Source organism: Rosa chinensis, chromosome 2, assembly GCF_002994745.2.
Source record: "Rosa chinensis cultivar Old Blush chromosome 2, RchiOBHm-V2, whole genome shotgun sequence".
Taxonomy (NCBI): domain Eukaryota; kingdom Viridiplantae; phylum Streptophyta; class Magnoliopsida; order Rosales; family Rosaceae; genus Rosa; species Rosa chinensis.
The window spans coordinates 46,432,294-46,453,309 of NC_037089.1; the positions used below are offsets into that span (position 1 = coordinate 46,432,294).

Here is a 21,016-nt window from a genome sequence, read left to right on the forward strand (position 1 = left end):
GAGGTCAGTGTTAACACATCTTCCATTTGCATACACCTTCTCGTTTTCTTTTTTCCTTGAATTTTATAATATATACTTGATTATTTTACTTGTAGGCAACCATCACAATTTAACTTCCAGAAATATCGGCATATCTAAAGACTTAGTTGGACAATAGGATGGACTTGGACAAAAAAATAATTTATATGGTCTATGTTATGAAGAAAAACAACGGACCAAGGGAATGGTCAAAGTTCACGAGGCCAATTCCACACTGGGGCAAGAAAGATCCAGAAGTTGTGGACTGGACTGGACATGCACGCCCAACAGGCTATTGTCGTTAGGTGCATTTTATGATAACAAAATAGTAGGCTGCCCAAAGTGTGCTTGTGGTTGCCATACTGCAAAAGTTGGTAGTTGTGTAGAGTAAGTTGTAGATCCCAAAAGCTAGTGCAAACTGTAATTTACAATATGTTGAATTAATTATAGGAAAAATTTCACAAATGGTCACTCAACTATGACTCATTCGACACTTTGGTCACTGGAGTTTCAAATATATCATTTTGGTCACTCAACTATTACATTGTCAATCACTTAAGTCACTTTGTTAATTTTTCTCAATTAAAAAAATTATAAAAAATAATCTTTGGGTGACTTAAATGATTGACAATGTAATAGTTGAGTGACTAAAGTGATATATTTGAAACTTCAGTGACCAAAGTGTCGAATGAGTCATAGTTGAGTGACCATTTGTGGAATTCTCCCTTAATTATAAATCTGGTTTCTCTTTTCTAATTCTAAGTGTACTGCCTTCCTTGTAGTTCAAACTGTCCTTACTCAAGATTAGCTCTTGAAGAATCTAGTAGTTCTCCCCTTATCCAGTGTTCAAATGATATGTGTCCAGTGTGTGTTCACTGCCACATTAAACAGAACTATAGGGACTATTGGAGGGTAAAATTTATAGTAACCAACTTCAACCTCAAAAGAAACTACTGTGAATGGAATGTTGTTGTCTAACATCCAAATCTAAATTATTTGACCCCCATTTTCTCTTTCAGTTACTATCCACTACCCACTTATGATGGATTCAGTAAGTGCCAATCATTTTTAATCCTTATCGTTAAACTAAATTTTGAGTCTTGCTTTTAAGTGACAATAAATCTTTATCTCGAATTCTTATTGTGCAGATGACACTGCCATGCTGTGGGGACTTCCTTACTTCAATAACATTCTCCTATAAGCTAGCCTTCAAGAATACGTGCAGTTGGAAATAGTACTAGGTAGGGATAGGTTTCCTTTTACTTGAGAAAATGGCTGGGCTTTCCCCCGAATGATATAGGTCAACGGTGATATGTGTGTAATGCCAGACGCATATCCTCAATTACTGGCTCCAACTCCTAGACTAAATGTTCTGGTACTTGATCTAACACTAGTCATCATGGTGGCTGTAATTTCTTATATATTGGTAAGGGCCTTCTGTAAGATGGTGTGAATTATTATTCCAACCAGGATGCTGCACTAGCTACCTAGACTGCTCCTACACTAGTCTTCATGGTGGCTGTAATTTCTTATGTATACATAGGGGCCTTCTATAAGATTGTGTGAATTATTGTTACAAAGACCCCCACCTGTAATGTGAGCCATCAAACACTACTACAAAAAGGTCATCAGACGACGGTGGATTTCTGTTGTCTGATGACCAAGCTCACCGTGGTCTAAGTGAGTGTTGTGTGATTGAAAAATCAGACAACGGTGATTTCACCGTTGTGTGATAATAGTTTGCTCAACAGAAATACTTATTTCCGTTGTGTGAGTTCTGCGCAGCATGTGCCTGGCATGGCATGCTCGGCGATGCCTCGGCACATTCAGACAACAGAAGAAAGAATTCACTGTTGTGTGAGATTCATAACACACAACAGATATAACTCATTCTTTGTTGTCTGAGATTCATAACACACAACAGATATTACTCATTCTTTGTTGTCTGAGATATGTAACACACAACAGATATTACTCATTCTTTGTTGTCTGAGATTAATAACATACAACTGAAGTGAAATTATATCCCTTGTCTGTTGATTACTCAGACAACGGAGATGATTTCATTTCTGTTGTGTGTTATGAATCTCACACAACAGAACTTTATTTTCTTTTGTTGTTGGTTGTTACTTCACACAACTACTCTATTTGGTTTCTGTTGTGTGTTATGAATCTCACACAACAGAACTTTGTTTCTTTTGTTGTTGGTTGTTTGTTCGCACAACTATTCTATTTGGTTTTTGGTGTGTGTTATGAATCTCACACAACAGAACTTCGTTTCTTTTGTTGTTGGTTATTAGTTCACACAACTACTCTATTTGGTTAGCTGAAGTGTGAATATTGTAATCAAATTGAGTAACAAACCAGTGACTATTGGACAGTATTTACCACATCAAAAGTACTCAAATCCATATCATTCCATTACCATTTTTCAAACATCCATACATTCAAGTGACTAGGTAGTGTACCAAACAAGAAAGCATTCCTAGCTAGCTACACATGAATCAAAAGCTGATATAATATCTTTTCGCATCAACAAAACCTTCTTGTGCCATTTGCAAATGTCTTTCTCCATCTATGTTACTTGATACCAATAGAAAGTTCATACCATACAATTGAGTTTGTAAGGAGCCATTCTGCATCATTTCATACACAAGAAACCTTGTTTTTCCATGAACACAGTAACCCAAAAGTTTGATGATGTTTTGATGCCGAATTTTTCCCAACCAGTTCACCTCATTCTGCAAAGCAAAACAAGGTTTCATAAAACACAGGACCTCAACAAGAGAATCAGATTCAGGAAACTGAATCCAGAACCAGTTTTGGATGGAATTACCTCAAATTCTCTTTCAGCATCCTGTCTTATGCTGTTTACTTTCTTAACAGCTACTACTACAAAAAGCAACCCTCCTCCAATTCTCATCTTCTCTTCCATTATGACGTGTTCTGAACCAAAAACAAACAATCAATACTAGTAATGCAGTTCTTTTACAACTGACCAATTTCTGAGAATCCTATAAAACAAACAATCCAATCCAAACCAAATCTAACAACACAATGCAGCAGGGGAAGGACACAAAAAGCAGAAGCCCTTAGAGTCCAACCCAAACCAAGGAACAAAACCTGCGATCTATTAACACATCACCAGGACATCAGAAAACATTCCAATTTATCACAATTGCTTTTATATTGATCCTTGTATAGTTTCAACATTGAGATGCTTTGATGGAGACAATATATGGCCTATGACATATTGATCTATCCACAAAAAAAAAGGAAAAAGAGAGACTGTATACAATTCATACGAGACACAGCTGTAGGGATTTGATCAACTAAACCAGAGAATCAGATATTCTATTCATCACAAGCAACTAACTTGGAGTTACAGAGAAATGACCAAAGGACGTTACTTGGTGCAACTAACTTGAAGTTACAGAGAAATGACCAAAGGACATTCCTTGGTGCAACTATCTATTAGTGCACCTGCCATTCACGAACACTCAGGAGTAGGTTAGACTGGGGATTAAGAGAAGTTATTAATATCAGCCAGACATTGATTACTTTGCAACATGTAGATTGATCACATAATAAGGGGAACAAAGGGCACATTGGCTTTGTGCAGAAGTATATATGTCAACAACCTCGGTAAAACTCAAAAATAAAGGTCACTCAGGTATATAAAAGCCCAGTCAATTCTAATCAACTCCAATAATTTACAAGGACCTCCAAAATATGAATACCCTTAAACTATAACAGAAATGTTAAATCAACTCAGCATAGCTCAGTCTCAACTACACCGTCCATTTCTGTCAAATTGTCAAGGGAAGTTTATTCTTTCTACATGGAAGACTTGCTGCAGATTCCCATCTAATACTTATTATTTTCCATTTCCATGGAGGCAGCTAAAGGGAATTACTCAAGTTAGATGTCCTTTAAGGTTCATTATAGAATATGCCAAAAGCTTTTGCGAGTATTTAAAAGTTCACGACAACGCCTAATGTATGAGGTAATGTTTTACATTGAAATAAGTTGTCTAGGATTAACTCTTATGTATGCAAATCAACAACTTCTTATAAAATAAAATAAATAATATAAAAAAATAAAAAAGCATTAAAACCAATAGATCCAAAAATAACTTCAAAGTTTACCTCAAGTGGATACTTTCTGAATGCAGGTTCAAAACGATACTTGCAATATTTGTGGAATGATAATGTTAATATAGGTAGAACAACAAGAAATGGGGTAGATTGAGCAGCCTTTTTTGTGCTTAGTAAGCCCATCAACAGTAGTTGAGATATCAACAAGCTTGCTATGATGCGGCTATGAACATGTGGCCAGAATGCAGCAGCACTTTCATATTGTTGATTGTAGACATTGATTATCTGCCAGCAGATAGAGAAGAAATTAAATATAAAACTAATGAGACACTTCATATGCAAATTCTAAGAGTTATGATCTGAAAGTATAATTGCATAGACAATTGCCTTCTGTTTCCATTTCATCATTCCCATACACATTGAGATGGAAAATAAAGTTACTAATCTTTCTCATTTACCCATGGCTTGATTGGCTTCTACTTTACATCCATTCAAATTTATGAAATCCATGCAAAATCATTCTTAAACCACTTTGTGTTTAAGCATTTTCATTTGTAAAATCGTGCTACAAGCATCATAAAAGGAAAAGAATAGAAATAACGAATAAACTTACCTGATGACGGTAGACTAAGTATGCAAAGGCAAAGAAGACTAGTATAAAAGGCAGTAGGATCAGAGTAACCACAGCATACACAATCCCCAGAAGGAAGTATAGTTGAAGACTTGGGAGAGTCTCTGGAAAATCCACACTACCGGGGTTTGTTGCCTTCTCCCTATCTCTCTCAGTTTTTACCAAGAACATGTTCTTAAGATGAAATATAACCAATGGCTTCAAACGGAGAATCTCACCAGCAATTGCAGCCCACCCATCGACCATTATATATGTAATAAAGAAAGTAGCCTTTGATGGTATAGTCTCTCCAATGTTTCTCGGAATCCTATGACAAGCAAAAGATACTATAAAGATCAATTGTACAACTTTAACTCCACAGTAGAAGTGTTATCCTAAGAGAACGAAACCTTTGTGTTTATTATTTAGTACTAAACATAAGAATCAGAAATTTCCAGGATAGAGATAGAAAATTACTGAGTAGGTGATTGGTGAAGGAAAGCATGCAGTTGCTGAAAAGCTGTTCCAGTCACTATGCTTCCCAAAAATACGTTGACTAACATAAAGTAATAGTATTTGGCTGCTGTTCTCCGTTCTAGGGTTGATAATGCAATATGCCCCTCAATTTTTGACATGATCATAATACGGTCGGGAGAATGTACAAAAATATTTTAAGGGCAAGCCCAGGAAGAAAACCCTGTAGGAATGACTTGATGAATTTCCTGTAAAAAAAAAATTACCATTAATTCTTCCCGAGTATAACAGAAAATTGGAAACTATAACGTGAAAAAAAAAAAATAAAGAGAGAAAAGTGGCTGCTGCAGGAGATAAGACACGGGCAAAAGGCCATATTACAGAGTTCTAGACTTTAAAAGGATGCAAGTGCAAACTGGTTAGTGCATTCCAGCAAGTCTTCAAAAAACAAAAGAGATAGCACAAAGGCTATAATGGTGTCATGTTGAAAAACACAAAAGCAAACACAGAAATATTCCAAGGTTTCTGATATGCCATGGGAAAGATGAACAGTAACAGGAAGCCCAAAGCAGATGAGTTGTGCAATGGGATATGACATGTAACAATACTAGTGAAAAAGATAAAATATGATTGGTTTACTTACAATTCTATTACTGGCCTGAGAAAAGGAGCAACTTTTTCCAGACCCTCTAAATTTGCAAGGGACTGCACAAAGGCTATGGGTATCATGTAGAAGAACACCAAAGCAAACACAGATAGCGATATTACAAGTTTTCGGATGCTTAAGGAAACAAATGGAATAGCCAAGTTACGCCAGTAAATATCACGGGGTTCAGGAGCCTAATTTGTCAACCACAGCGTAGGATTCTTGCTCTGCGTTGTCTGTGCACAAACAGCGGCTCCCCAACGTGAACTAAATGACACAAAAGCAACTGGCAAAAGAGCTTTGGAGTCTTTGAGAATCTTTTCTTGTTCCAATGCCATCTAAAGTACAATACAAGAACAAAACAAAATTACATCACACGGATTAGAGAAAAAATCCAACTGTGATATAGACCATGACTAACCTAACAAAAAGTTCAAAAGAACAATGAAACCAGTAACTTACTCTTTTATCAAATGACTTAATCTGTTGCTTGTAGTACTCGATGGCATCAACCCTTTTACCGCAAAGACCCAAACATCCTGTCTGAAAATACAAAGAAATTTACACAATGCCCAAGTCAGATCTGGCTCAGTACTGATTCTCCAGGAATGAGATCATAATCTCCTAGTATATGTTCAAATTGGTAGTGTAGTGATCATCTCGGAAGAATGAATGGTACACCACTCAACTAATACCTATGGCATATCAACCAATTAAAACATCAACAATTATTGCATAGAGATGCAAATGAAGCACTTTCTTAATCAGAAACGAGTAGAAAGCCCAATCCATCTGAACCAAAATTGATTTCCATATATTGAGAAATATTTACACTATTAATCAGAAATGAGGAGAGCTGAGTCCTATATAAAATACTTGAGATTTACCTCTGGTCCAAAAGCATCAACTTTTTCCAACTCCTTCCAGATATGATGGTCATATATCTCTAAGAGTCTTTCGACTGGAGAATGACCTTCCATAAAATAAAGAGCTACATGCCACCAATTGTGTGTGAGCCTGATAGTTGTAACACTCTTTAGCATCTAAATCGCACTTGAAGAAATAAAATTTTAAATTGATTCATCCCAATACTCATACATAAATGACACACAAGAATCCCATGATGACGAGCATGATTCCATGAACTCTACTGCTTCTTTAAAACGACACTCCATCTGAACCAAAATTGCATCATATTAAGGAACCAACCTTCGTGAATAGATACAAATCACAACACCCAGTATATATATGCTACAAATCACAATCCCTGCCACTCATATCCCTAAAACCCAGAACAAAATGATCTCAAATATTCATCAAAATTAAAGAAATTTGAAACTGAAATAGATAAAGAACTAACCTGAATCAAATTGCCAAGTGATAGGAGCATTTTAATGCGACGTTTTACTTGCTTTTCCCTACATTTCTTGCGTTATTTCCTTATTAAAACCCTGTTTAGGAAAGTTTTCATTCTTTGATTGGGAAAGTTCCTATTTGTAGAAAGTTTCTATTTTTATAGTTTCTATTTATCATTTTTAGTAAGTTTCCATTTTTGGTAGTTTCTATTTTTCAGTTTAGGAAAGTTTCTATTTTTCTTATTAGTTTCTATTTTTAGGACCTCCAAGCAAGTGGAAAATCTTGAGGAGGAAAATCAAAGTTGCAACCAAGTGGAAAATCTTGAGGAGGAAAATCAAAGTTGCAAGCAAGTGGAAAATCTTGAGGAGGAAAATCAAAGTTGCAAGCAAGTGGAAAATCTTGAGGATGAAAATCAATGCAAGTTGAACAAGTGATAAACAAGTGGGAAGATATTTTTTTACAAATTTGTCTAACATATCTAGCCTTTCATTTATGTTCATCTCCACCCTCCATTCATCATTTTTTGGGCTATAAATACACTTCTCCTCTCACTCTCAAAATACATTCCTTCATCCATCTCATCTTCTTTGTCTCTCCATTTCCTTTCCATTTTCCTTCTCCATTCTCTAGTTTTAAGTTTCTGCATTTTCAAGCAAGAAGAGGAAGAAGAAGAAGGAGCCGTGAAGATCATATCCTCCATCATCCACCTTGAAGGCTTGCTTCCAAGATTCAAGATCCAACCATCTAGCTCTCCATCTCCATCTCCACTCACGGTGTAATTCGTTCCTTTTCCTTGTAACCTTTTTGGTTTCCTTGTTTGATTTCGTATGAACTTGTTTCTAGTTAACAATAATGTTTAGGGCAAAGTTTAAGCCCAATTTCTATGTTTAAATAAAGTTTTCGAATTCTATAATTGTGATTCTAAGTCGCTTATGTGAGTTTGTTCGATTAAATTTGCTTTACAGAAAACTTTTATATGTTTATCTTATTTGGGTCGACACTTATAGGATTTGCATGTAATTGGTGCTAGGTTTAAGAACATGAAATCGACTTTTCGTTTTGTGTAACTTGAATCAAAAGTAGTAAAGGTTCTGGACAAGAATCGAATTTAATTGAAGAGGATTGCAATTAGGTGGACTTTTCCATAACTAAGTTGTACACTTGAGTTGATAGCCTTTCTCTATGTCTAATGTGTTGAACATGTCATGATTGACTAGCTTTCTAGGGCTTGATTGCATGTTTGATAGGATTAATCTAGGTGCTTTCGCTTAGGTTAATTAGCATTGAAAAGTAAAATATGGGAAATCATTTGCTTTCGAATGTTTCACATGATCAACTCCTCTCTCATGACTTGGAAGAACAATTATAGGGTTTGAATCGAATTTGATTACATGGAATTGATTTTGATCTTTGTTCCTTGTGTTCCACCCTTGTATATATGTTTTTACGTTTTCTTTATTTTATTTATTTTAATTTTAATTTTAAGAATCCTAATCCCCCCCCCCTTATTTTTTGTTCACTTGTATATATTTCTATTCATTATTTTATTTTTGTAAATAATACTTTATTATTTTAATTGTTTATTTGTTTATACAATTGTATATATTTATATTCTTTATTTTATTTTTGTAAATAATACTTTTCTTTATTTGTTTCACAATTACAAGTGTACCCTCAATCCCCGGAATAGAACGATCCCTATTTGCTTATACTACTAACGATATTTCAGGGTTAAATTGCGCTCTTGCTTATAGCGCATCAATTTTTGGCGCCGTTGCCGGGGATTGAAAAATCACTTGTTAAATTGTGTCATTTATTGTATATATTTGTTGTTTAAAAATTGTTTGAAACTTAGTTTAAATTAACTAGGATGTTATTTATATTATTGAACACGAATTTTAATTGTAGGTTGTAAATTGAGAGGAATAGGTGAAGTCTCTTTTGTTAATATTGGCCTAAACCCCTTATCGGTACCTAGCTCAGGTCCCTTAAGGTTGAGGGCGGCCTTTATTAACACTTGTTGAACTGTCTTCACACTTATGAACTTTTTCATCTTAGTAAGAAAGCCTATGTGAAATGGTGTCTAGGAAGGGGACAACGTTCATGACGGGTTTTTGAATCCAGAAGTGCTTGCAAAAGAGCCTAAACCACTATGTGGGAGTAGCTCATGCCAAAATGGATTTTTCCTCTCGTGTTCGTCCTCCCCCACTTGGCCATTTCAGTAAGATTGCCCAAACGATTTGAAAGGGAGTTTGTGTCTAGGCGACTATACTTGGGCCGCACGTCCACTTTATTTACCGCTTGGAATTTGATTCGATATCAATAATGTTTATAACTAAAGAAATACTTGTGAATACTCTATACGTGTAAATTATTTTGTTGTTTCACACTTTAAACTTGTAAAAATACTTTTCACGTTTTATACTCACTTGAGTACTTAACTTGTGTCTTATGTACAATATACTTGTTAATTATACTTGTAGTTTGTAATTAATAGTTATACTTGTTTTTATTTTGTATTTCTTTGTTAATTATAGTTACTAACTTTATTTAATGTAGGTACTGTCTGGCTGCAAGACATAAAATACAAGCGCTACTTGGGAGGCAACCCAATTCAGAATATAATCAGATTTGCTTTCTCTTTCCCTATTTCTTTTTATTTTTCATTTTTTCTCTATTGTTTTTATTTTTGGATTTGTTTTCGTAAATGTCTTCTATCTATGCTTACTTATTTCATTGCATGCTTTTAATTGATTACATTGAAGATAATGCAATATTTAAGTGTGGGGGAAGAGATTTATATTTTTGTCTTTCATTTTGAGTCCAATATATATTTATATTTGTTTTTTGTTTTTTTAGTCCTTTATATATATAAAAAATAAAAAATAAAAATAAAACTGCATTCATTCAGTCTTATTAAATTCAGCTATTTACAAAAAAAAAAAAATAATAATAATAATAATAATAAAAATACTCTATACTAAACCATGTCTGCATCTCCGTAGGAGTTGAGGCTGAGCTCAAGGGAAATGCGAGAGTCACCGCCATAGCCGCTACCTCCCTCGGAAGTAGTCTTCATGTTGCCAAAGATGTCCTCACCATGCATGGGGAATAGTGGAAGGGTTTCAATCTCCTGGTGATCTCCTCCTCGTTGTTCCATGAAAGATTGTCCTCCTGTTGTGCCAAAGGAGGTAGTACTGGTATTAGTGTTGAAGGGTGAGGAGGAATATGGGTCAACACCATAGCCGACATGTGACCCAAAGTTTAGATCAATGGATCTACCATCATCAGTAGAACTAGTGGATCCAAAATTGAGATCGAGAGATCCACCAACCTGAACGTTCTGAAATTCCTTCAACTTCTGCCTCTCACGAGCCTTGAGGTTCTGGAACCAAAAGAAGACGTTTTTGTCCTCGATCTGCCCATACTGTTTCAGATGAAGGCAGATCTCTTGAATCTGCTCTGGAGTTGGGTACTTAAAACCCTTATCATAGTAAAGGCCCTTGAGGATTCTTAGTTGAGGCGGTGTGGGAGCCCACCGGTTACTACTCCCGGCTGCTTGGATGCTTCCTCCCTCCTCGGTTGGTTGCTGGGCTTGTAATTCCATTTGTTGCTAGGTTTGTAACTCCATTAGTTGCAGAGTTCGTGGTTCCATGTTGATGAAGAAAGGATTTGAGTTTCGAAAGAAAGGCTGAAGGGTTGAGAGAGAAAGACTGGAACTCGGAAGAATTTTCTTTTGGAGTGAACAGTCGCTCAGAATGCACCTATTTATAGAACGAGTGAGCAGATCTCCACCGTTGGATCGACGATCTCTGAGATTAAATCTACGCGTTGGATTAAAGTCACCCGAAAACACGGAAAAGCTGTTGGCTCGTGAAGGACACGTGGGGGAACCAAACTGATCTCGAGGAGCAGTGACAGATAAGCTACAGCCGAAAGCAGGTTTAATTGCCGTGAATCAAGGAAAAGAAAGGACGCGTGGGGGAATCAAACGAATCTCGAGGATCCGTGACAGACAAGCTATAGCCGAAAGCATGCCATAAATCCAGGAAAAGAAAGGAATATTTACACGTGGGGGAGTTTCTTGGGCCGTGAACTGTCATAACTCTTCTCCTTTCCGGAGAAGCTTTGTTAAAACCGTGTGCCTGTTGAGATTTCTACCCTATTTTGTGCTTTACATATACATCCTTTTTTGTCTCCTCCAGATTTTACTAAGGTTTGTCTAAGCGTGCAGTTTCAAATTCCTTCTACTTCCTCATGGCTCGAACCAAGGTTACCCCTCGCAGGGGCGTCAATCAACGTCGTGTTCTCTCTTTGGAAGAAGAATGTCGTCAAGCGGCCACTAGAGCTGGGCTTACTCGTCCATGGGACCATCGTCCTATCCGTGAGCGTACCCGCAGTCCCCCTCCTCTGCCTCGTCGCTCTCCCAGACTGCATCCCGGAGAGTCTTCTTCCTCACCAGCTGCTCGTGCTCCTCGGACTATGGCCACCCTGGAAAGCTTGTTGATTATACGCATTTATATGCGTATAATTATATCTAAAACAGTATAAATAAGCTAATTCTCATGTAAATTATTAGGTAATTAATCCACTTTTATTTATTTTGTAGAAAATAAGCAGAGTTACGGAAATCGTGGGAAAATGACGCGAAAATGAAGAAAATTGAGGTATTCCGACAAAAGGACAAAATAGTAGAGCATCGGTCAAGCACTAGTCGGCAAGGTCAAGAAATGCGGAAGAAAATTGGGGAAAAGAAATAAATTGAAGAAAAGGAAAATTACAACCTTAATTAACCATTAGTTTTAATTAACCAATGGTTAATTAAGGTCAATCATGTGCTGCACGTTACCTTAATTGGAAGGGTCTAAAATCATTGTTGACACATGGCAGCAGTATAATTAAGCATGGTGGCTTAATTAGGTTAGGAAGCATTGCAGCCTTGCACTTGCAGCGTGTTTTTGCCTCACTACACGCCAAAGACAAAATCCTCTCCTTCTCTCGCGCATCAACAGCCAGCCACCTATCTCATAGTCATACCCATTCAAAACGACCACGTTTCCAATTAATCAATCTCCTTGCAGCTATATATATTGGAACCCTCACTCACATTGAGAGGACCGGAGAGAGCTACAGCGCCGCACACCACTATCAAGACCCATTCTCTTTCCTCTCACCAACAGTAGCCAACCTCCTCCTCTTCTCTATCTCTATAACCACAACCCATTATCTCTCATCTATTCTTCACCATTCCTCAATCAAATTCCATCTTTTATCAAGCATCCGGGTTTAGGTAAAAGAGAGAGTATAATTCCAAGCTAGTCATGCTCACTTTCTAGTGTAGTTGTGATTAGTCTTGGTCTCTTCCTCTTTTCTAACTCTCTTCTTGTTTTAATTTTTTGTAATTGATGAATTTCTTTGTGGGTATGTTGATGGATTGTGAGTAGTTTCTTATTTGGGTCTAGGGCTTGATGCCCTAGCAATTTTTACCATGTAATGACATTAATTTTTGGTGCTTAATGAAAGTGTGATGAGAATGTGAATGCCCTAGCCCGGATTTACATTATTTTTGTACTATGAGAATGTGAATGCCCTAGTCCGGATTTGCATTATCACTCTAAGGCCCTAGTCCGGCTTAGAGTTAGGATTGCGCCATTTCCCTTTTGTTGTGTGCCAAAATTGTGTTATTACGGTAAATGATTGCTAGAGTGGATGCTTTAGTACCCAAATTTTGTCCATTGTTTTCCAAACCTTTAAATTTCTAGCACTTTACTTTTTTGCAAATTTTAATTTCCTAGTTTTTAATTTCCAAAACCAAAAATTAATTCCCCCAAATATTTGCTCACATTTTTCATTGTAAGTACCATAAGGCCTTGAGCCTACCAATTTATTTTGGTTATTTCTTGGCTACTTTTTGGCTTCAGGAGACCTAAGCCGTGCATGTGTGAGACTTGTTGTCTCACTTAGCCATTTTACAATTTATCTTTTAGTTTAGCAAGTGACTTTTGTGACCCATAAACCATTGGATTTGAGTTAGCTCAAGATCCCCGAGGTACGATATTTCCGGGTTTAAATATTTCCCAATTCTTTGATGACCGTGTCCTTGTTGCGCGTAAGTTGCATTTTAGGCTGCAAATCAAATGGCGCCGTTGCCGGGGATTAGAGTGTAATATCTCTAATCCCTTGGTTTTAGGTGGTTAGGTCACTTGCATTATTTTCTTAGTCATAGTTAAATTTTCTTTGTGTGTTTAGCCTAAAAAAAAAAAAAAAAAAAAAAAAATTGGTGATTGTTTGTTTTACTTTGCTTATTTTTGTTACTTTTTACTTGTGTGATTTGTTTGTTGAGACATTGTGGTTATTTCTATCGAAGTGACGGGCCTTGTATTACTTTGTAGTACATGTAAGACATGAGCATCGATAGCGATCGTCACTTGGCTTGACTTGTTTGCTAGTTTTTTATTATATTTTCTAATTAGTTAGTTTCTTGAGTTGTTAGCTTTTCACTTATTCTTTGGTTTAATTTATTTTATTTTATTTTCTCGTTTAATTGTTGTCTTACCTTATCTTATTACATCTCCCATTCATTGTGAAGCGTGAAATTGGATTCAAGTTGCTTATTTTGTGAATTCTTGAGTATTTCTTACATGGTCATATTTTTGCGAGGCGCATGAGTGAAGCTCCAAAGAGACAAAGAGGTCGTCCAAGAAAGCGAGCACCTCCTAGACCAAGAGTACATCCAAGAAGCCTCTCACCGAGTCCATTAAGGTCACAACCTACAAACACCATGGGGGAGCGAAAGACAATGAGGGAATACACTAGTCCCACAATTGTTGATCATCCTTCTTGTATTGTGCTCCCTCCATGTGAGCATCATTTTGAAATCAAGCCAAGTACTTTGAGCATTCTACCCATATTCCATGGCATGCCCTCAAATAATCCCTATGATCATATTGCGGAATTTGAAGAAGTGTGTACTACCGTTCAACTACATGGTCTCAATCCCGATGGTTTGAAGCTTAGATTGTTCCCTTTCACACTCAAGGACTATGCGAGGAAGTGGTTAAGTAAGTTGCCTCCTAGATCCATACACACATGGGTTGAGATGCAAGAAACTTTCTTGGGAAAATATTTTCCTCCTTCAAGAACTTCCAATGTTAGAGATGAGCTTGTTGCATTCCGACAACTTCCACAAGAAAGTTTTAATGAGTGTTGGGAGCGATTCAAGGACTTAGAGATGTCATGTCCTCACCATGGGTTAGAGAAGTGGTTCCTTGTGGACAAGTTCTATAGAGGATTGATGCCAGATCAAAGGCAAAGGGTTGACACTTTTAGTGGTGGAACTATTGCAAGTAAACTCCCGGATGCCGCTTGGGACACATACGAGGAGCTTTCTCTCAACTCCCTTCAATGGGATGATCTTGATACAAGGAGACGTCAAGTGCATAACAAGGAGAGTGTACCTAACCGAAGTGGTATTTATGAGGTTCAAGGGACATCAACCGGGCCTTCTATGCATGAATTCAAAAGGTTGGAAGGCAAGATTGACCAATTTCTAAATCAAGTTAACCGGAACCCTCCTCAAGCACAAGTCAAGATGGCGACTTCTACACCATGTTTGCTTTGTGAGAGCCTAGCACATTCCACTCAAGAGTGCCATTTATCTTCTCAATATCCGGAATTTATGGAGGAGCATGTTAACCAAGTGGGTAGTTTTGTGCCAAGGAACCCAAGAAATGATCCATACTCCAACACTTATAACCCCGGTTGGAGAAATCACCCCAATTTTTCTTGGAAAGATCAAGGTGGAGTTTCTAATATGCACCAAGGAGGAAAGCAAGGCTTTGGAGGAAACCAAGGCCAAGGATCATCCAATTTCATGCCCCATGGCAAGGTGAACCAAGGAAACACTCATTTTATGCCTATTTCTTCACAAGGGCAGCAAGCATATATGCCTTATTCTCATAGTCAAGCCGCTTTTTCACAAGGATTCCAAGCTCCAAATGTCTCTCCCGGGTTTACACAAGGTATTGGCTATAGTGGTAGCAAGTTTCAAGGCAATTCTAGCTCATTTCAAGGTCCAAATCAAGGCGCGAGCTACAATTCCCCACCTATTCTTCAAGGCATGCCGATTCAAGCTCCAAGTGAACCAAAGAAGCCTAATTTTGAAGAATTGATGGGTGAGTTCCTCAAGGTTCAAACTTCTACCAATGTGGAGACCAAGCAAAACATCTCTTCACTAGCTCAAGGGTATCAAAATTTACAACAAAGCATGACTAAATTAGAGATACAAATGGGCCAAATAGCAACCAATTTGAGTGAGAGACCAATGGGAGCTCTTCCTTCCACAACGGAGAAGAACTCGAAGCATGTAGCCAAGGTTATTACTACTCTTCGAAGTGGGAGGACATATGACAATAAGGTATATTTACCTTCATCTTCTCAATCCCCTTTGCATGTGAATGCCCCATTTAATGCTCCCTCTCCTACTATATCACCTTCTCTTGGTAATTGTGTTTCCCCTTCCACACATGTTCCCAACTCTACCTCTCTACATTCTAATGATGGTTATGTGTTGGTTGAGGAATATGATAGTGATGATAGTGATATGCATGATGGTGCCACGAGGGAAGAAAATGTACCTCGTGGCAATTTGAATAATGATTATTTACATGCTTTTAATTCAAAGGAGGATGGGAACCGGGGGGAAGAAAATGTACCCCCGGGAATTGGAGTGGGTGATGTGGCTTTGAATGCAAAAGGAAGAAATAAGGGGGTGGATAAGGTAGCCGGAGGGGAAGAAAATGTACCCTCCGGAGGAGTTTCTAATGTTGACAAGCCTCACACAAGCCAAGCTCCGGTTTCTCCCACTCTTATTCAAGACAAGACTACAAATCCTTCTATTGTGCAACCGATGGTTTCTAGTGATGTCGTAGATCCTAAGAATGGGAATTCCATGGCTCTTGATAATTTGGGCGAGGCTATGAAGGCTAGGGACCCCAATGAAGCCGTGAGTAACCCTAGGGATCCATCAAGTAGTCAAGCATCTACTCAAGCTCAAAAGCCAAGAAAGGGTCCAATTTGTGTGCCTCCTCTAGATATGACAGATTATGAGATTCCATTGCCTTATCCTCAAGTGAAGCGGAAGCAAGAGTTAAAGAAGAAGCAAGAAGCACAAACGAAAGAGTTCATTGAGTTGTTCAAGAAAGTCAACATCAATATCCCTTTGTTGGAAGCCATAAAGCAAGTGCCTTCTTATGCTAAGTTTCTAAAGGATGTGTGCACCAACAAAAGAGCATTTAAGGAGCATGAGCAAGTTTGTCTAAGTGAGAGTGTATCAGCTATTCTTCAAGGAAAATTGCCTCCTAAACTTAAAGATCCCGGTAGTTTCACCGTGCCATGCACTATTGGGTCAAGATTCTTTGACAAGGCGATGTTGGACTTAGGAGCAAGTATTAATTTGATGCCATATGATATTTATCGAACACTTGGTCTTGATGATCTTAAGCCTTTAAAAATTTCATTGAAAATGGCGGATAGAAGTGTTGTCTACCTAAGAGGGATGCTAGAAGATGTGCTTGTGAAGATTGATTCTCTCTATGTGCCGGCGGATTTTGTTGTTCTTGACATGGCTAAGAGTATTGATGTTGAGGAGGATGAATCTCCCATATTGCTTGGTAGAGCATTCATGGCCACCGCCGATACCAACATTAGTGTAAAGAAGGGAATCTTGACGATGACCGTTTTTGATACTACTATTGGCTTCCGAATTTTTGATGCCATGAGAAGTCCTCTTCACTTAGGTGAGTGTTTTCGGGTAGATGCGGTTGATTCCATGGTGGAGAAGACTTTCATTGAAACAAGTGCCAAGGATTCTTTAGTAGCTTCTATTATGCATCATGGAGAAGAGTTCAACGACAAAAGTATTGAAGAAGATGATTCCACTATTGAAGTTGCTATGCCCACCTCTTCCTCACACACTCCTATTAGCATGCTTGATCTTCAACCGAAGTTGTTGCCCTCTATTATTTCTCCTCCTACACTTGAGCTAAAGCCTCTCCCATCTACTCTCAAGTATGCATTTTTGGGACCTAATGACACATTGCCGGTAGTTATCTCTTCCAAGCTTTGTGACGTTGATGAAGCCAAGTTATTGAAAGTGTTGAAAGAGCACAAAGGAGCTTTGGGGTGGACTATAGAGGACATAAAGGGAATATGTGCTAGCAAGTGTATGCATCACATTTACATGGAGGAAGGTAGCAAGCCCTCTAGAGATGCTCAAAGAAGACTTAACCCTCCTATGATGGAAGTGGTCAAGAATGAGGTGACAAAGCTTCTAGATGCCGGTGTGATTTATCCTATTTCGGATTCAAAATGGGTTTCTCCTGTACAAGTTGTTCCTAAGAAAGGAGGAATGACAGTGGTGAAGAATGACAAAGGAGAAGATGTTCCTCAAAGGGTGCAAAATGGTTGGAGGGTATGCATAGATTACCGGAAGTTGAATAGTGCTACTAGAAATGATCATTTCCCTCTACCTTTCATTGATCACATGTTGGAGAGATTGGCGGGACATTCCTATTTTTGCTTCTTAGATGGCTATAGTGGATATAATCAAATTGTGATTGCTCCCGAAGACCAAGAAAAGACGACTTTCACTTGTCCTTTTGGTACCTTTGCTTATAGGCGTATGCCCTTTGGCTTATGTAATGCTCCGGCAACCTTCCAAAGATGTATGATGGCTCTATTTCATGATATGACCGAAAAATTCATGGAGATCTTTATGGATGATTTTTCGGTTCATGGTAACACTTTCGATGATTGCCTACACCATTTGAGCCTAGTCTTGAAGCGTTGTGAAGAAAGCAATTTGGTCTTGAATTGGGAGAAGTGTCATTTCATGGTGGAAGAGGGCATTGTCTTAGGTCATGTGGTTTCTAAGAGGGGAATTGAAGTGGACAAAGCAAAGATTGAAGTCATTGAAAAGCTACCTCCACCGGTGAACATCAAAGGTATAAGAAGCTTTTTGGGACATGCTGGCTTTTATCGAAGATTTATTCCAAATTTTTCCAAGATATCCAAGCCTCTATGTGATTTGTTAGCAAAAGATGCTTCTTGGGACTTCAACGAAGCTTGCCTCATTGCTTTCAATGAAATCAAAAGACTCTTGACTTGTGCCCCTATTATGTGTGCTCCCGTTTGGTCACTCCCATTTGAGTTGATGTGTGATGCTTCCGATTTTGCCTTAGGGGCGGTGTTGGGACAAAAGCATGGGAGATTGATGCATGCCATCTATTATGCAAGTAGAACCTTGAATGAAGCTCAAGTGAATTACACAACAACGGAGAAAGAACTCTTGGCTATCATATTTGCATTAGAAAAGTTTCGGAGTTATCTCTTGGGTTCTAAAGTGATTGTGCACACGGACCACTCGGCATTGAAGTATCTCTTAGCCAAGAAAGACTCCAAGCCAAGACTTATTAGATGGGTTTTGCTTCTACAAGAGTTTGACATAGAGATTCATGACAAAGCCGGTAAGGAAAATGTGGTAGCGGACCATTTGTCAAGACTTATTGATGGGAGAGATGATTGTACTATTCCTATTGTTGATTCATTTCCAGATGAGCAACTCTTTACCGTTACATCAAAGGAGCTTCCATGGTTTGTTCACATTGTCAATTATTGGGCAAGTGGTGGGACATTTATTCCGGAGGATTGGGACTATCAAACCAAGAGGAGATTTAGAAGAGATGCATGTCGGTATGTATGGGATGACCCTATTCTATGGAAAGTTGGTCAAGACGAAGTTTTGAGAAGATGTGTGCCACAATGGGAAGTTCCTAATATTCTTGAGCATTGTCATTCCCACACTTGTGGTGGACATTTTGGTGGAAAGAAGACCGCTTTCAAGATCCTACAAGCCGGCTTCTTTTGGCCCACATTATTCAAAGATTCTCATGATTATGCCAAGAAGTGTGATCGATGTCAACGAGTGGGGAGAATCACCTCTAGAGACCAAATGCCTTTGACTAACATCATTGAGGTGGAAATCTTTGACACATGGGGAATAGACTTTATGGGGCCATTTCCTAATTCAAATGGGTTTGAGTACATTCTTGTTGCGGTGGATTACGTGTCAAAATGGGTAGAAGCGCAAGCAACTCGGACCAATGATGCTAAGGTAGTTCTCAAATTCCTCCAGGAGCACATTTTTACTAGATTTGGCACACCCAAGTTCATCATAAGTGATGGTGGTTCCCATTTTATCAACCGAGCATTTGCTTCACTTTTGAAGAAATATGGGGTTAAACACAAGGTCGCCACTCCCTACCACCCGCAAACAAGTGGGCAAGTTGAAATTTCCAATAGGGAGGTGAAGGGAATTCTAGAGAAGACGGTGAACAGCTCAAGGAAGGATTGGAGCACCAAACTTCATGATGCTTTGTGGGCATACCGTACCGCATATAAGACCCCTTTGGGCATGACTCCATTCCGACTTGTCTATGGGAAGGCTTGCCACTTACCCGTAGAGCTTGAGCATAAGGCATTTTGGGCAATAAAGCAATTAAATTTTGATCTAGACAAAGCGGGTGAGAAGCGAAAATTTGATCTCAATGAGTTGGAGGAAATAAGAAGGGAGGCTTATGATAGTACGAAATTGTTTAAGGAGAAGACAAAGGTAACACATGATAAAAGACTTGTTGAGAAGATCTTTGAGCCTCATCAAAAGGTGCTCCTATACAATTCTAAGCTTCATCTTTTTCCCGGAAAATTAAGATCTCGTTGGAGTGGACCGTATGAAGTTGTTGAGGTATTCCCACATGGAGCCATTGTAGTCAAAAATTTGAGGAATGGGGAAACATTCAAGGTCAATGGGCATCGCCTAAAACCTTACTTGGACCATACTTTTGAGGCTTGTAAAGAGGTGCAATTCCTTGATGACACCACCTTGAAGTGAGAAGCAATATGAGATAGACCGGCTTTGAGGTCTCTAAAAAGAAGCGCTAGTGGGGAGGCAACCCCACCAAATTTTGAGAGTTTGATTATCCTTTTTCTAGATGTAGTAGTTGAATAAGGCCTTTTTGGCCATGTTTTTGGAGGTTGGGAGGGTATGGAGATGGAGTTTGTTTTTGGGTAAAGCATGATACTTATTTTGGGGAGGATTGAAGCTCCAAGGACCACATTCACTTGAAAATGGAGACTTGAACCATTTAAGCACCATGGGGCCTAACTTGGAGCATACGCACAGGAAGTCAAGGCTTATGCCTTGAGGTTGGTGTCTATTGGTCTTCTCCGAAGGTCGTGAGCTATGGGATGTCTACAAAGGGGGTTTTCACATTTCTTCTCTGCATTTAGATTTTTTTCATTTTCATAGTTATCTTTTGTGCCTACGCCCAGACTTCACTCTCATGCCTAAATCCGACATGGATTTGGCTTTCGCGCTCACTTTACAACATTGAGGGCAATGTTGGTTTTAAGTGTGGGGGTGAGGGCTCGGGCGCCTATGAAAAAAAAAAAATTATTATTAGATTAGCTTTTTATAATTATATTGTAGTGGTTAATGCCTTTTTCCAACCCCAATGACGAGCCATGGACTTAACTTATTATGATTGTGGATAGATTAAGCATGATCTAGGACTTTGAATTTGTTTTGTGATTAATTGTATATTTGATTTATGCTTGATTATATGTGTGCACATAGCCTATGTTAGGTTCGTTCATCATAGTTAGAGAAGCATATAGATTATTCGATTAACTTGCATGCCTTATTTGTGAGCTTTTGAGCCTAATATCTATAGTGTATGCATCGTTCATTCACTTATT

The 21,016-nt window shown here is 38.3% G+C and overlaps 1 protein-coding gene, 1 non-coding gene and 1 pseudogene across 2 annotated transcripts; 1 reads left to right on the top strand and 2 right to left on the bottom strand.

Moving 5' to 3' along the window:
* Positions 1-4,073: 4,073 nt before the first annotated feature.
* LOC112184381 lies at positions 4,074-6,825 on the bottom strand (annotated as a pseudogene).
* Positions 6,826-13,982: 7,157 nt separating this feature from the next.
* LOC112184382 lies at positions 13,983-20,756 on the top strand. Its single transcript, XM_024322639.2, has 2 exons — positions 13,983-15,933; positions 16,132-20,756. Exons 1-2 carry the CDS (start codon positions 13,983-13,985, stop codon positions 20,148-20,150), a joined length of 5,970 nt encoding a protein of 1,989 aa, XP_024178407.1. The 3' UTR covers positions 20,151-20,756.
* Positions 14,349-14,455, bottom strand: LOC112191149. The gene has a single exon (XR_002932866.1). It is a non-coding gene; the product is annotated as a small nucleolar RNA R71 (small nucleolar RNA).
* Positions 20,757-21,016: the final 260 nt, after the last annotated feature.